Source organism: Oryctolagus cuniculus, chromosome 7, assembly GCF_964237555.1.
Source record: "Oryctolagus cuniculus chromosome 7, mOryCun1.1, whole genome shotgun sequence".
Classification (NCBI taxonomy): Eukaryota; Metazoa; Chordata; class Mammalia; order Lagomorpha; family Leporidae; genus Oryctolagus; species Oryctolagus cuniculus.
In genome coordinates, this window is record NC_091438.1 from 146,469,691 (window position 1) to 146,486,889 (window position 17,199).

Genomic DNA, 17,199 nt, shown 5'->3' on the forward strand with positions numbered 1-17,199 from the left:
GCTTTGGCGTAGCAGGTAAAGCTGCTGCCTGCAGTGCCTTCATCCTATATGGGTACCAGTTCGAGTCCTGGCTGCTCCACTTCCAATCCAGCTCTCTGCTATGGCCTGGGAAAGCAGCAGAAGATGGCTCAAGTCCTTGGGCCCCTGCACCCATGTAGGAGACTTGGAGGAAGCTCCTGGTTCCTGGCTTCGGATCAGTGCAGCTCCAGCTGTTGCAACCATTTGGAGAGTGAACCAGCGGATGGAAGACCTCTCTCTCTCTCTGCCTCTCTGTAACTCTGCCTTTCAAATAAATAAGTAAATAAATCTTTTTTAAAAATTACATAGTTGACTTAAGTGCCACCTCTGGGTGGGGGCTGGAGGACGTCGCCCCACCAGCAGAGGGCAGCATGCAGGACTGGGGGCAGCACCCTGCATCGGGACAAGACTCCTGCCCCAGCACCACCCTAGGGCACAGCCCTCACACTAACCTTCTCCTCCCCTACATCTCCTCCTGTCTTCAACACTCAACCAAGTCCCCTGGCTTTTTTATTTAGCTAAGTGGCCGACAGAGCTCCCATCCACTGGTGGGGAGCCAGGCGGTACTTGGGGGAACGGGACTGGCACCTGCGCCCTCCCATGCAGGCCAGCCCTGCCCAGGCCACCGCCCTTGTTCCACAGCAGAGGCCCGTGCTGGGGGTGGGGGACGGGAGAGACAAGGGCAGACCCCTGCACATTCCAGGCCTTCTGCAGCGCCTCCCTGGGGAGGAGCTGGCGTCCCTCCTGTCCCTCCTGGAGGTGCAGGCTGTTGGGGCTGGGCCTGGGCTGGGTCCTGGGGTGGGTGGGGGTGGGGAGGAAGGAGCACCACCGTTGGAGCTGGTGCCGGCTCAGGCGGTGACAGATCTCCTCCCTGCTGAGCCCTCTGGAATGCTTGGAACTTGGCGATGACAGTCCAGAGGTTTCTCTTCCCGGGCGGGCTCTGCCCAGAGGGAAAATTCTAGATAAGGACCCAGGGCTTTAGCCTCGCCTCCTGCCCAGCCTCTTCTTTCCTCGGGGACTCCATGAACAGCCGAGGGTGGAGACGATCCCTCCAGGACTCCCTGGCTGGCCTGCCCACTCCCTGCCCCGGCTGCTGCTCTGAGCTAAGGAAGGCCTCTGCTGTTTCCATAGCTCTTCAATTCGCGTGCTCAGGATTCCCGTGGGATCCTCCCCATCCCACAGCTAGGGAAGCGGAGGCTCCGGCAGATGGGAGCGGAACTGGCAGGTGTTTCTTTGGCCTGCTGGCTGCTTCCCACCCTGGTCCTCCCCTTAAGGTCTCGGTAGAGTGAGAGTGGCCTCCAGGAGACAGGGACGTGCTGGGCACCGGGCTGGGTGGGACTAGTGGCCCCTCCCGCTCCCGCCAGGGCCTTCAGTCTCCTTATCTGCCAAAGGGGGAGGCGGCAGCATCCACCCCAGGGGTGGACGTGCGAGCAAGGGTGGGGATCGGTCCTATTTCAGGTGCTCACAGGGCGGGGCGGGGCGAAGAGCCTGGGTCCTCCCAGCCCTGTGTGCTGCTGGCTGCTGGGAGGAGAAGAGCTGCGGTGTCAAGTATGTCCCTGCAGAGTGGCTGACCCTGCGAGAGCCACAGTGCCCAGAGTGAACCTGAGCCTAGCGTTTCACGTCTCCTGGAACACGTGGGATCTTTGAACCCCAGAGCACCCTGGGACGTGTTACTAACACCTGCGTCCAAGGGGGAGGCCAGTGGGGCCCCGGCGAGGAGCAGGGACTCGTTCAAGGCCACTTGGCAAGGCCAAGGGGATGTTGACCCACGCTCCTCCTGATTCCAGGGTCCCCGTCCCCCACCAACCCCCCCCCCCCAACAAGAGGACTGAGCCAGTGAGACCCAGAAATTGCTGCCACCTGTGTAAGGGCAAGGCCAGGGTGGCAGAGTTGTATCCTAGCAGGAGCAGGGTGGGCGGAGGAGTCTGACGGCCCGTGTTTCCCCCTGGCAGCTTCCGCTGGGTAACCAGAGCCGCGGAGGGCCCAGCCTTCCTCTCCGGAGGGGCCTGGGCACAGCTCTCCCCACCGCAGGTTGAGTGGGACTCAGGGTGGGGGGGCAGACCAGAAAGGCCAGGGGAGGGAGGAGGAGAAGCTGGCGAGGTGCAGCCACGAGCACGGGAACTGGGGGGTTAGCCGCAGCCCTTGGAATGCCCGGCTCCGGCTATGTTAACCGCTCGGGGAAGTAGCTGGTTCCTGCATCTGAGTTTGGAGATGCAGGGGCTGCGCTGTGGCTTAGTGGGCTAAGCCTCTGCCTTCGGCAGCACCAGCCTATGTGGGTGCTGGTTGGAGCCCCAGTGATTTCCACACGCAGGCTCCCGACACTCCCTGACCGCAGGGGTCGGGACGCCAGGTGGGAGGCCCCCAGCCCATGCTGAGGGTCTGAGGTCAAGGCTAAGCTCTGCTCCGCTCCCAGCTTCCTGCTGATGTGCGGTGACAGCTCCAGTGCTGGGTCCCTGCCACTCCCGTGGGAGCTGTGGGCCCCAGTGCTGGGTCCCTGCCACTCCCGTGGGAGCTCTGGGCTCCTGGCTTCCGCCTGGCGCAGCTTCAGCTGCTGTAAGCATTTGGGGGGTGAACCAGCGGATGGAAGATCTCTCCATTTCTCTGCCTTTCAGATAAAATGGAAATAATAAATTTTTTTTAAAAGGAAGCCTAAAGACCCAGAGCTGCCTTGCTTGGTTGTGTGCAACACCACAGGTCGTCTGCTGTGGCTTCCTCCCCTCCCTCCACACTCCGGGGTGGCATCTGCCATGAACACCGCTTGCTGGGACCCTGAGCCTGCCGCCCGTTGCTCAGAAGTGGGGTCTCCAGCCCTGGTCAAGCCCGCAGGTGACGGTGGCCCTGGGACCGTCTTATCGCTCGCCCACTTGGAGCCGTGGCCAGAGCCACTGTGCGGGCCTCTTTCAGTCCCCAGCCTTCAGCGTGCAGGGTGATGAGCACGTCCCAAGCTGCTGGGTCACACAGTGGTGGGCACGAACACCACCGCACACTGGGCACTCTTTTCTTCTTCCTTTTAAAATTCATTTATTTAGGGCTCGGCGCCATGGCTCACTTGATTAAACCTCCGCCTGCGGCGCCAGCATCCTATATGGGTGCCCAGTTCTAGTCCCGGTTGCTCCTCTTCCAGTCCAGCTCTCTGCTGTGGCCCGGGAGGGTAGTGGAGGATGGCCCAAGTGCTTGGGCCCTGCACCTGCATGGGAGACCAGGAGGAAGCACCTGGCTCCTGATCGGCGCAGTTCCGGCTGTAGCAGCCATTTTGGGGGTGAACCATTGGAAGGAAGACCTTTCTCTCTGTCTCTCTCACTGTCTATAACTCTGCTTGTCAAATAAATTAAAAAAATTTATTTATTTAATTGAAAGAGTGGGAGAGGGATAGGGGAAGAGACAGGGAGAGGAAGGGAGAAGGAGGGGAGAGGGGTAGGGGAGAGAGATGGGGAGGGGAAAGGGATGGGAGGGGGAGGGGAAAGGGATGGGAGGGTGAGGGGAGAGGGGGAGGGAGATGGGGAGAGGGGAGAGGAGGGACAGGGGAGGGGTAGGAGAGGGGAGGAGGAGGGATCTTCCCTCTATTGGTTTATTCCCCAAATGCCTGCAACAGGTGGGCCTGGGCCATGCTGAAGCCAGGAGCCAGGAGCTCCATCCAGGTCTCCCATGCAGGTGCAGGGACCCAAGTCCCTGGGCCATCTCCTGCTGCCTCCTGGCGTGTGCGGTAGCAGGAAGCCGACCGGGAAGAGGCGGAGCCGGGACTCAGACCAGGCACCGCCACATGGGCCCTGGGCATTCAAGTTCAAGCAGTGCCTCAGCCTCTGCACCCGGTGCCTGCCCCGCGTTCCACTTCCTCCCAAGGCCTCTGGGCGCCGCCCTGCTCCTGCAGTTGACCTCACCCGCAGAAGGAATCCCCCTGTGGCCTAGGAGCTGCCAGGCTTCCAGCTCTCAGCGCTCTGCCCAGAAGACAGAGCAGTGTCTCCCCCAAACCCTGCTGCTGTCGCCTGCCATCATTGTCCACTTCGCCTGGGGAGGTGGGCGGCATTGGCTGGCCTGAGCCAGCAGAGCTCCGCCCAATCCCACAGGATCCTGGTAGAGCCTTTGGTGGCCCCGTGGTGGCAGAGATGGGGAAGAGAGACTGGGAAGCCACATAGAGCCAGGGGTGGAGCGGCTCTCACAGGCCCCAGAGCACGGCTGGGCTGCGCCTACAAGCTCAGGTGTGGTGGGCAGACCCTCAGGACCCAAACCCTGGTTCTGTGCCTTGGTCCTTTCAGCTATAACGGGGTGAGAGCGCCCCAGGGACACGGGTGAAAGAAGTAAACAGGGCGTAGTGAGGGCCTCATAAACGCCTCCTTCCCATCATTCAAAATATGCCCTGGGCACCTGCTGCTACTCCACTGTGCCTTTCCTGCCTAGACCACGTGGCACCCCGAGGCACGCACTGTGGTCTTGGGCTCAGCCACCCCGGTGCTCGGTACCCAATGGACCACAGATGTGTGCTGGGCTGAGTCGAGTTGTTGGCTTCAAGGCCAAGGCCGAGGTGTGGAAGTTCTAGGAATCTGATTCAGTTTGTACTAAAGGCGAACTGGCAGATAAGAGCAGAGCTGCCCATGGGTAGGAAAAAGAGAAAAAAGACACACGTGTTGAAGACCAGGGCCTCAGCGGTGTCCACGTCCCGTGTTCCCAGTGCTCCCGACCCCCTGCGGTGAGCACGACCCACCCTGGGCCACAGGTGGGGAAAGCGATGCTCGGAACAGCTGAGTTTGCTCACTCACTGTCCACTCCCCGATGCCCCTCCCGGGCCAGGCCTTGGGGAGGTGCACGCAGGTCAAATCCACCTGCTGGGTCCAAGCCTGCAGAGCGAGAGCCCCAGCACCCAGCTGTGGCGCTGCGGGTCAAGCATGGGCTGGGTCCCACGTCGGAGCGCTGGGTCGAGTCCTGACGGATTCTTTTCCGATCCAGCTTCCTGCTAATGTGTCAGGAAGCCAGCAGCAGGTGGTCAAGTGCTGGGTCTCCATGTGGGAGACCTGGATGGAGTTCTGGGCTCCCAATGTCCACCTGGCCCAGCCTCAGCTGTGGCAGGATTTGAGGAGTGGACCAGGGGATGAAGATTCTGTCTCTCTCTGCTGCTGCTGCTCTGCCTTTCAAACAGAGAAAATAAGCAAACGAGCTCCAAAAGGAACCCAGCTGTGCAGCCTGCAGCACGGACACCTCCCAGAGCCCGGATCCTCCAGAGAAAGCGAGGTTCCCACCGCGAGCGAGCACCGGAGCGAGATGGAGACCCCCGGCCAAGGCCACGGCACTGTGGCTTGGAAGCTCTGGAAGCCCACAGAGAACTCTGAGCGCGGAGGGGAAAGGCAAGAGAGGGGAAGAGTGGAGGAGTCAGGCTGGTACCAGGCGGCAGCTCCCACGGCAGCCACCCTGGCCCCAGGCGCCACCTAGTGGAAGAATCGGAGCAGAGCCGGGGGAAAACAGAGGAGCGGGAAGCTGAGTGGCTGGCAGGTGACCGGGTGCCTGGGCTGGTGCAGGACCCCAGGTCTGAGACACGCCCACCGCCCGCATACACTCCCGACCTCTCTGAGGTCAGCTGCGCCTCCCAATGAGAGGGCAACGTGGTTTAATGAGTGGTGGAGGGAAATCCTGCCATTACTTGTATCCAGGACTTGATGAGACTATGTCAGGACTCTCACTGGGGACTGGTGCTGTGGCGTAGCAGGTAGGCAATACCATATGGACACCACCAGTTCGAGTCCTGGCTGCTCCACTTCTGATCCAGGTCCCTGCTAATACTCCTGGGAAAGCAGTGGAAGATGGCCCAAGTGCTTGGGCCCCTGCACCCATGTGGGAGACCGGAAGAAGCTCCTGGCTCCTGACTTCAGATGAGCCCAGCCCAGACTGTTATGGCCATCTGGGGAATGAACCAGTGAATGGAAGTCTCCCTTTCTCTCTCTTTTTCTCTGTAACTCTGCCTTAAAAACAAACAAACAGATCTTTTTAAAGAAAAAAAAATTATTGGTGGAGTCTTTGTGATGTGCCAGGCGTGGGCCAAGCCCTGTACAAGTATCATCTCAGTGAATGCCCATTTCACAGAAGAGGAAACTGAGGCCGGGTCTCACAGCAAGTGTATGTCAGACCAAGAAGCTGCTTGCAGAACTCTACTGGTGACCATGTCACCTACCACACGGTCTTATCCCTGCCTTTCACTCCCTTTCCTGCCGCTTGCCCTGAGCACCATGGGGGCGGGGCCTGTGTTTTGCCCATCCCCCTCAGTCCTCACACAAACCCTAGGAGGGGGGTACCATCACTACTTTTTTGCCTACAGAGGTGAGTTCATTTTTTAAATTTTTTTTTTTTTTTTTGACAGGCAGAGTGGACAGTGAGAGAGAGAGACAGAGAGAAAGGTCTTCCTTTTTGCCGTTGGTTCACCCTCCAATGGCCGCCGCGGCCGGCGCACTGCAGCCGGCGTACCGCGCTGATCCGATGGCAGGAGCCAGGAGCCAGATGCTTTTCCTGGTCTCCCATGGGGTGCAGGGCCCAAGCACCTGGGCCATCCTCCACTGCACTCCCTGGCCACAGCAGAGGGCTGGCCTGGAAGAGGGGCAACCGGGACAGAATCCGGTGCCCCGACCGGGACTAGAACCCGGTGTGCCAGCGCCGCTAGGCGGAGGATTAGCCTAGTGAGCCGCGGCGCCGGCCGTAAATTTTTTATTTATTTATTTTTTGACAGGCAGAGTGGACAGTGAGAGAGAGAGACAGAGAAAAAGGTCTTCCTTTGCCATTGGTTCACCCTCAATGGCTGCTGCAGCCGGCGCACCGCGCTATCCGAGGCCAGGAGCCAGGTGCTTCTCCTGGTCTCCCATGGGGTGCAGGGCCCAAGCACTTGGGCCATCCTCCACTGCCTTCCCTGGCCACAGCAGAGAGCTGGACTGGAAGAGGGGCAACCGGGACAGAATCCAGCGCCCCGACCGGGACTAGAATCCGGGGTGCTGGAACCAAAAGTGGAGGATTAGCCTAGTGAGCCGCAGTGCCGGCCCAGAGGCAAGTTTAAATACAAGGGAACACCTAACAATTTTTTAAGATTAATTTATATATTTGAAAGGCAGATTTACAGAGAGAGAGAGAGAGAGAAAGACAGAGACAGAGAGAGGTCTTCCATCTGCTGGTTCACTCCCCAGATGGTCACAACGGCCGGAGCTGCACAGATCTGAAGCCAGGAGCTTCTTCTGGGTCTCCCACACGGGTGCAGGTGCCCAAGGACTTGAGCCATCTTCCACTGCTTTCCCAGGCCACAGCAGAGAGCTGGATCGGAAGTGGAGCAGTCAGGACTCGAACCAGTGTCCAAATGGGATGCTGGCACTGCAGGCGGTGGCTTTACCCACTACACTGAAGCACCAGCCCCCTAACAATTGGTTTTAATGATCAGGTAAGAAAATAGGACTGCAGGGGCTGGCGCTATGGTGTAGCCAGTAAATCCACCGCCACCTGTGACCCCAGCATCTCACATGGATGCCGGTTCGAGTCCCAGCTGCTCTACTTCCAATCTAGCTCCTTGCTAATGGCCTAAGAAAGCAATGAAAGATGACCCAAGTGCTTGGGCCCCTGCATCCACATGGGTGATCTGGAAGAAGCTCCTGGCTCCTGGCTTCGCATCAGCTCAACTCCGGCTGTTGCAGCCATTTTGGGAGTAAACCAGCAGATGGAAAACCGACCTCTCTGTCTGTAACTGCTCTTCAAATGAATAATCTTTAAAAATAATTAGAAAACATATTAAATCCATCTAAAATTCTGAAACTGATCTGGACATTACGAGACAAGAACACTGCAGGCAGCAGTCAAAGAGAAGCTACAGGGAGAACTGTGGGGTCGGAGCCCCAGCAAACAGTGTGGGTGGGTGTGGCTCCCAGTGGTCTGGGTGGGCTCAGCATGGACTGAGCCCCCCTCCCCGTCGGTGCCCAGGCTGCCCAGCCTGTGCACTGGGCAGAGCCCCGGTCGCTGGGCCCCAGGGGTTAGGAGGCCACTCCCGCCCAGCCTGTTCCTAAGCCGCCTCCCTTCCCCGCACCAGTACCCACGAAAGCTGCTTCTACCCACTTCCAAGCCTTCCTGCCGGCCTCATGGGGCCTGCCTTCCCCTCCACTACGAGAAGTGACAGCTGGGTGACTGTGACCCTGATGGGGGGGACAGTGTCTGGGACCCCTCCTTAGACATCAGGCATCTCCCCGATGCCCGCAGTGGCCGGCAGGGGACAGGGCCAAGGCCAGGAGCCAAGTGGAGAGCAGGAACCCAGGTATTTGAGCCATCTCTGCTCCCTTCCAGCGTCTGCATGGCCAGAGCCAGCCAGGAATCAGACCCAGGCACTCCAAGGTGGGATGGTGCTGAACCACTAGGCTAAGCTCATGCTCCCTCAATTTCTTTTCTTTCTTTCTTTTTTTTTTTTTTTTTTTTTTTTTTTTACAGGCAGAGTGGACAGTGAGAGAGAGACAGAGAGAAAGGTCTTCCTTTTGCCGTTGGTTCACCCTCCAATGGCCGCCATGCTGCGGCCGGCGCACCGCGCTGATCCGATGGCAGGAGCCAGGAGCCAGGAGCCAGGTGCTTTTCCTGGTCTCCCATGGGGTGCAGGGTTCAAGCACCTGGGCCATCCTCCACTGCACTCCCGGCCCACAGCAGAGAGCTGGCCTGGAAGAGGGGCAACCGGGACAGAATCCGGCGCCCCGACCGGGACCAGAACCTGGTGTGCTGGCGCCGCTAGGCGGAGGATTAGCCTAGTGAGCCGCGGCGCCGGCCCCCCCCAATTTCTTAAAACAAGTTTCGAGAGAGAGAGATCTTCCAAATGCTGGTTCACTTCCTAACACCCACAACAGCCAGGACTGGGTCAGACCTAAGCCAGAAGGCAGGAACTAAATTTGGATCTCCCATGTGCCTGAGCCCTCACCTGCTGCCTCCCAGGGTGCACACTAGCAGGAAGCCGGATGGGAAGCAGAGTGGGGACTCTAATCAGGCCCTGTGTGTGATATGGGATGCAGTGTCCCCAGCCATGTCTTTTTACTATTTTTTTTAGTCATTTTTTTAAAAAAAGATTTATTTATTTGAAAGGCAGAGTTGCAGAGTTCCATCAGCTGGTTCACTTCCTAAATGGCCGCAATGGCCAGAACTGGGCCAAGCCAAAGCCAGGAACCAGGAGCTTCTTCCCGGTCTCCCATGAGGGTGCAAGAGCCCAAGGACTTGGGCCATCTTCTACTGCTTTCCCAGGCCACAGCAGAGAGACGGATCAGAAGTGGAGCAGCCAGATCTCGAACCTGCGCCCATATGGGATGCTAGCACTGCCACAGCCAACAGCCCTCCAGGCCATGTCTTAACTGCTGAGCCACAGAACCCTGCTCCTTTATAATTCTTTAAGATTTATTTATTTATTTGAAAGAGTTACAGAAAGGCAGAGAGAGAGAGAAAGAGAGCACGCGTGCGCGCAGTAGGTCTTTCATCCGCCAGTTCACTTCCCTAATGGCCCCAATGGCCAGAACTGGGCCAATCCAAAGCCAGGAGCTTCTTCCGGTCTCCCACGTGGGTGTCGGGGCCCAAGGACTTGGGCCATCTTCTACTGCTTTCCCAGGCCATAGCAGAGAGCTGGATCAGAAGTGGAGCAGCTGGGACTCAAACCAGTGCCCACATGGGATGCTGGCACTGCAGCCGGTGGCTTTACCTGCTACCACAACGCCGGCCCCTACAATTTCACAAACGCAGGCACTACTGGTGTTTCACAGAGCAGTCTGACAGGCAGCGCTCGCTAAGGACTGCGCAGGGCACCTGAAACCCGGGCTGTAGGGAGGGGTTCCCATTGTGTCCTCTGAACCCCGTGAGCATGCAGCCCAGCGCACACACACACCGGCACATGCGCACACACACCTTTCCCGAAACACCTGATCTACTAAACACCATTCATTCACACTCAGGTGACCCACAGATGTCCCAGTTCATTCCTGGGTCTCACGTGTGGTCTGCAAACCCTTACAGCACTGTCATCCAGTGGTCACCCTCCTTTCTGCTGCCACTGGGACGGGTGTCCACAGCCCTCTGCCCACAGGGCTACGTCGGCTCCCCCTGCTCTCCACCTCGACACAGAAGGGTCGCCCCCTTGACAGCCACACGAAGGCTGTTGCCGAGAGCTTTGGAAAATCCTGTTTCAGGTCCAATCAATTCACCTTTCTTTGAAACCAGGTTCCCATGGAAGGCCAAGCAAGGGCAGAGGAGTAAGTGCATCCCTGTGGGTCTCCGGGCAAGGTATGGCCAGAGCTAGAGGGGTCTTTCAAGTGAAGAATATTCTGGAAGTTAAGTTCTGAAAAGGTAAGTCAGTCTCAAGGACTTCAGAGCTGGTTTTTCCCAGCTGGGACCCACAAACTATGAATGTGTGCAACGTCCAGCTTCTAACCTTGGACTTCCCAGGGTAACAGGCTACAGCCGGACCCCCTGCTCTTGTAGCTGCACTTCTTTGCAGTGTTTCTGCATCACCATCTCACGTGATTGTTGGAATACTGGGAACTAGACAGATATTGAGACGCTGGTTCTTTACCAAGGTGGCAGGAGGCCCGATATTAACTTGATCTGCATTTACCAGTTACCTTAAGAAGGTCACACACTGATTCTTTTCCAAACAGAAACAAATTTTGGCATGGTCAGACTCCCACACACGGGTCTCAGGGTACGCAGTCGGTTCATATCCATGGATAAAAGCAACCACGACAGAAACGATTCTGAAAAACCAACCTGCACCCACGCGGAGTATGTAGACTGCTGTCCTGCACGATACAGCCCAGCACTGACCTTGCACCAGACATCATGTGACAGACACCAGAGACGACTTAGAGCAGACTGCAGGATGCGTGGTTACAAGGGGCTCCCAAGTTCTTTGGGGGTCCTCCTCTGCAGTGGAGTTAGCTGTCACCTGGACACCTACATCCTCTCATGTTCGCAGGCCTGGGAATGAGTCCTGCCTAGGTAGATGATGGCCCAAGTACTGGGGTCCCTGCCACCCGTGTGGGAAACCCGGATGGAGTTCCTGGCTCCTGGCTTTGACCTGGCCCAGCCCCACCTGTTGCAGGCATTTGGGAAGTGAATCAGTGAATGGAAGATCTTTCTGTCACCTCTTTCAAATGAATGAATGAATGAAAGTTTGTAGAGGGGGCCAGTGCTGTGGTGCAGGCCTCCTATTTGGGCACTGGTTCAAGTCCTGGCTGCTCCACTTCTGATCCAGCTCCCTACTAATGCACTTGGGAAAGCAGTGGAAGATGGCCCAAGTCCTTGGGACCTTGTACCTGGAAGAAGCTCCTGGCTTTGGCCTGTTTGTCTAACAATTCATTTTAAATGGCGCCTTTTATGGTGTTAGATACATCAGAAAAAACACTGCGTATCTTTGCCAGGGATATGATTCCTGAAATTCGCCTTCACTACTGGAAATGGGTGTGTCACATTTCTTTCTCTGGTCTCATTGCTCTATGTGTGCAATTACATCTGCAAGAACGACTCTCAGGGGACACTTCAAGGGCAAGAGACCTGGCCCAACCACAGTGGAAATGCTGGTCCAGCGGCCCGTGCGTGCGCCCTTGGCAGTGCTCGGAGGGCAGTGAGTACCGTGTCTTCGTTTGCTTTACAAACTCAACCCCAGCACAGCCGGCAGGCACAGGGCAGCTCCTTACAGGCATCTCTTCATCAAATATTTGTGTTTCTGGATGCTCCTGCAAAGACCACATCCCCAGGGACCAAACCTGTCATCCTAGGCAAAAACAACTTCCACACACCAACCTCGGGAGAGGGGAGGGGGCGAGTAGGAGGAAAAGCAAGTACGGAAACGCAGCGTCCAGGAAGAAGGAACGGCAGGCCCGACACCAAGGCCCTGGCAGAATGAGCTCTGCCAGTCTGGAAGGGCCAAGGCGGCCAGTGTGACTCAGAGCGTGAGCAGCCATCAGGTGGCTGAAGCACTCAGCCCGTCCTCCGGCCTTGCAGGCCATACTAAGAACTTGGGGTTTTAGTGTGAGACAGAGAGATCTTCCATCAGCTGCTTCACTCTCCAAACGGCTACAACAGCAAGGGTTGCGCCAAGCTGAAACCAGGAGCCTTGAACTCCTTCCAGGTCTCCATGTGGGTGCAGGGCCTCCTGCCCTTGGGCCACCCTCTGCTGGTTCCCAAGCACATTAGCAGGGAGCTGGCAGGTAGCTGAGGAGCCGGGACTTGATCTTGTGCCCACATAGGATGGTGACCTTGTAGGTGGTAGCTTAACTCTGCACCACAGCACCCGCCCTGCTATCTGAAGGTTTTACCAGGCCTCTGAGCTGACTTGCAAGTGGAAAGGCATGTGCTGTGTGACTTGGACAGTGCAGCCCTCCCAGCACGGGAAGTGGTAACTCCTGTCTCACCGGCTCTGAAGACCGGGAAGACCAGAGGATGGTCTAAGAAAAACCCTGGTTTTGGATACAGCAACTCTGGTATGGTATACCTTCTAAACATCCAGATGGCATTTTCCAAGAAGGCACTGGATGAATGTAGCTCTGGATGAGTGTAGCTCAAGAAGTGTGGACTCATAAAGGGGCCTTGAGAATCGAGGGACTGACTAGGGATTACACGTAGTCAGGCCACCTAGCAAAAACAAAGCCAAGACCACTTGTTGGAAAGGACCCATCAAAGTCAAAGAGCAGCCAGTGGGTTCAGGGCGAGCTGGTAGCATTCCTTCCAGGAGGCAAACCAGTGCTTCTGCTCAGAACCCCAGCGGAGGTGTGACGTGGAAAAGTGCTGCTCTACAGCACAGTGCGTAAAGCCACCGCCAGCCGTGCAGGTGTCCCAGGTACTCCACTTCTGAAGAAAGAGCTATCCACTTACTTGGAAGTCAGAGCTCACAGAGGAGAGGCAGAAAGAGTGAGAGGCCTTCCATTCACTGGTTCACTCCCCAGTTGGCCGCAATGACTGGAGCTGTGCTGATCCGAAGCCAGGAGCCTCCTCTAGGTCCTCCCAAGCGAGTGCAGGGGCCCGAGGACTTGGCGCATCTTCCACTGCCTTCTCAGGCCATAGCACAGAGCCAGATTGGGAGTGCAGCAGCCAGGATTCGAACTGGTGCCCATCTGGGATGCCAGCACTGCAGATGGAAGCTTTCTTTACCCACTCACCACAGTGCCGGCCCCAGACTCCACTTTTGATCCACCCTCCCTGCTGAGCTGCCTGGGAAAGCAACGGAAGATGGCCAGTCACTGGGCCCCTGCACCCACATAGGAGGCCTGGAAAAAGCTACTAGCTTTGGACTGGCCCAGTTCCAGCTGCTGTGGCCATTTGGGGAATGAATCAGCTGATGGAAGATCTCTAACTCTTTCAAATAAACAAATAAATCTTAAAAAAAAAAAAAAAAAAAAAGAGTGACCTAATTAAGCCAAAGCCTACTGAGGTCCAGTTTACAAAAAAAATTAGGACTGAGACTTGAATATTCAAATTAGCAAAACAGAAGTTACTGTTAAGCTCACTGAGTGGAAGAACCACGGTCTACTGAGACACAACTGATAAGTGAATGAATGGAATGAATGACTGGTTGGACAGATGCAGCCGTGCCAACGACCATCACTGGTTTGCTAGTAATGGAAAGACCAAGTAGACAACCTCCACCTTGGAAACAGGACACGTGTTGTTACCTGAGACCACTGAGAGTATAGTCCGCCTTCCTCATCCACGGATCGGCACCCAGTAAGGGGAACAAAAGTAGCTGAAAAAACAATTGTTCTGTCGACTTTCTCGTTAGTAAAAAAAGCAGCAGGTGTGGGCATCTCTGGTGGGAGGGAGGTGGGTGCTGGAACCACCACCCCCAGAGGACAGGAAGGATGAGCATCCATTTACTCCACCTGTCCTTTAGGTTTAAAACAAACAAAAACAAAACCTGCGGGTTTTCCTGAAATGAAGACGTGAGGTCCCCTTTCATTCTGCTAAAAAGTAAAATCAAATGACTCATCTATCAGTTTAGACTCCTGGTTTCAAAAATCTCCTTTTCCTTCTTTCAAATGTCTGCTGCTGTCTCGCTGTTGAGTGCTGTCAGTTCCAGGCTCCACACGCAACACCTTGCTCTGCTGGCGTTTACATGCAAAAGCAACTGAACTTTGGGTAGTCAAACCTGACCCCCCACTTCCCACAGTGCACCCTGCCCTTTGCCTTTGCTGTACTCATCACAGCGATGATTAATGTGCCCTGCACTCCCTTGCCCAACTACTACCCCACCACTATACGATCTAGGCAAGGCAAGTTTCCTGCAGTACAAGACAAGTAAAAGTGAATGGTACATAATTTTAAATTTAGAAATTTATTCTGTTTAATCCACAAGCTTTATATAGCTTTAGTTTAAAAAAAAAATCAACAAACAAACAACAAAAAAAAAGTGAAACCAAGACACTATTTCAAAGTCCGGGCCCTTCCAGCCTTCCAAATACAAGAGCTCTGAAAGCTGTATATACCAATTGGAAGAACAAGACAAAAATATGATGGAGCCATGACATTTCATAAAACAAAATTTTATATAACTGAAGGATCCTTCCTGGGACTAGTTAATTGCCTTTACAAGAAAGAAAACAAACAAACAAAAAAAGAACACCCCAGAACAGAATAGAATGAAATTCCAGTGTTCCAAATCAACTTGTTCCACTTGGACAGAGACCCACAGTGTCCTGGCAAATGACGTGGCTTTGCTTTCTGTCTCTTCCGAGAGCTCCAATCCTGATTCACTTCAGCAGAGACTCCACAGGCAACAGGAAAGATTGTGGCATTAAAATACTCACTTAAACTTTTGTGTCGTTCAACAGTGGTCTTATTTCTGGGCAAGCTTACAAACCATGAGGTTGGAAGCATAACTTACATGGGTGGTAAGAGACTCAAATGAGAAAAGGTAAAGAAAAAAAAAAAAAAAAAAAAAAAAAAAAAAAAAAAAAAAGAGTGAAAGAGGAACCCCTTTGGAAATAGCCAGGGGCATTTAAAGGAACCATAAGAATGCCAACAATATTTAAACCCCCTTTTTTAAAAAGGAGATTTTTTTTGGCTTAAAATATTTCACTCTAAATGAATGTATGTCAGCTGTCAATGAAAGAATGTCACTAATACACTGTGGACACCTTTTGCAATGTAAATCCATGCCCTTTTTTTTTTTTACATGGTGAACTTCAACCTAGCAATTATTACAACAAATGTTATAGTCTAAAGCTCAAACACATTTTAGCAATTTTGAAATTGAATTGCGTACAAACCAAATAAAATGTACATCCTAACAAACGTTTCCACCTAGGACTGTGGGGACACCTGAGCCTTCCGCATGGACCGCAGGGCCTTCTCCCGCAGGTGCTTCTCTAGGTCATCAAGGTTATCTTCAGCTTCACTTTCAGTCTCCTGAAAGAAACCCAGCGGTCACAGTTAAGACTCGGAACACTGGCAGGATGATCAGCAACGAGCAGAAGCGAACGGTGGCGATGACTGCGCAGCTCTGGAAGGACTACAACGCACGTGACCGTACTCTAGCTGGCTGGCCTCTAGCCTGTGTGAATTTGATCAAGTCATTAAAAACAAAAAACTCCATTAAGCTTCCTGGCAAATTCTTGCTCTTGGCAGGTCAGAGGGAAACAGACCAGAATACGGAACAGCTGAGAACCAATTATTAGCAAAAAGGATTTCGCTGATTCTCCAGAGGGAACGGTCTCAGCGCCCACTTACCTTCTTGGGCTCCAGCGCTGCCTCTGCCTCCTCCTGTGCTGAGGTGGTCGTGGCAGCAGTGACAGCTGCAGGGGGGACGGCAGCAGCAGCCGCGACGGCCGCCGCTGCCACCGCCTTCTCCTTCTTGTGTTTTTTGTGCTTCTTGTGCTTCTTATCCTTTTTGTGTTTCTTGTCCTTCTTTTTCTTCTTTTTCTTTCCACCTCCTTCTTGATCTGAATTCTAGAAATCCAGGAAAGGGCAATCATCATAGTCTGACTAAACTTCGGTTCAACTGAACATCTTAGCCCCTCAAGGGCTCAGGATTTCAACTCAGGGAGAGAAAAGGGCCCACGGCCAGTCAGCATCAAGAAGTCCTAGATGGGGCCGGTGCTGCGGTCCAAGTAGGTCAAGCTGCTACTCGTAGCATCAGCATCTCATATGGATACTGGTTTGAGTCCCAGCTGCTCTACTTCGGATTCAGCTCCCTGCTAATGTGCCTGGGAAAGCAGCAGAAAATGGCCCAAGTGCATGGGTCCCTGCTCCCACAGTGAGACCTGGCTTCAGCCTGGTCCAGCCCTGGCTCTTGTGTCTATTTGAGGAGTGAACCAGTGATTGGAAGATCATCTTTCTCACTCTCTCACTCCCTCTTTATTAACTCTACTTTTCAAATAAATAAAATTAAAAACAAAAAAAAGTATTCCTAGAGGTGGGAAACACAGACATCAAAGATAATATTCACAGCTTCTAAGAACAGCAAAGGGACTTCAAGGTAAATGGTTCTTACACTTTGCCCAAACACCTTACATGAAGCCACATGCAGCAGACTTAATGGTTCCTACTGTTAGTCTAACACATGTCTGTATGAACGTCAAGTCTCTACCTCCCATCTTTAGAGTGGGAGTAGCCAGTTGCTCTTCACTGCAGACAGATGCCCCTGTCTTAAAATGGGTTACATGCCCATTAAACACTGTAAAACCTTATACTTTATGTTGGAAATAGCGTTATATAGAAAATACACTTAACACACCTAACTTACAGAGCACCGGAGGTCAGCTTGTCATATCACCAACGTACTCAGATCACTTATATTAGCCAACAGTTGGGCAAAATCACCCAAAATAATGCTTACTTCAGTGTAAAGTATTGAAGATGTCATCTAGTTTACTCAAAACCACATGGAAAGTGAGAAGCAGATGTCTGTCCAGAATGCTAGCCTGAGAAAACTCAAAATGGTATATCCCTTTTGTACTATTATAAAGTTGAAAAACTGTAAGCGGAAACATCATAAATTGGGAATCATCCACATAGCAAATTCAGGTGAAAGGCTGGCTCTTCAATCCTAGTATACAATTCTGAAATTCCATTACTTCTAAGCAATTTAAGAAGTCCTCAGGGGGCCCACACTGTGGCGCAGTGAGTGAAACCACCGTTAGCACCATCCCACGTGGGGACCAGTTCAAGTTCCAGCTGCTCCACTACCAATACAGCTTCCTGCTAATGATTCTGGGAGAG

The 17,199-nt window shown here is 54.1% G+C and overlaps 1 protein-coding gene across 36 annotated transcripts in view; it reads right to left on the reverse strand.

The window, feature by feature from the left end:
- Positions 1–14,295: 14,295 nt before the first annotated feature.
- The window catches only part of SRRM1 (serine and arginine repetitive matrix 1), a 28,814-nt gene continuing 25,910 nt past the window's right edge, over positions 14,296–17,199 (reverse strand). For all 36 annotated transcript variants that reach the window (XM_070079070.1, XM_070079069.1, XM_070079072.1 and 33 more), the window contains 2 exons: positions 15,709–15,927; positions 14,296–15,387 (listed from right to left, as the gene is read on the reverse strand). In XM_070079070.1, the coding sequence (XP_069935171.1) occupies positions 15,283–15,387; positions 15,709–15,927 (324 nt within the window). In that variant the 3' untranslated portion in view covers positions 14,296–15,282. The remainder of the gene's footprint in view (positions 15,388–15,708; positions 15,928–17,199) is intronic.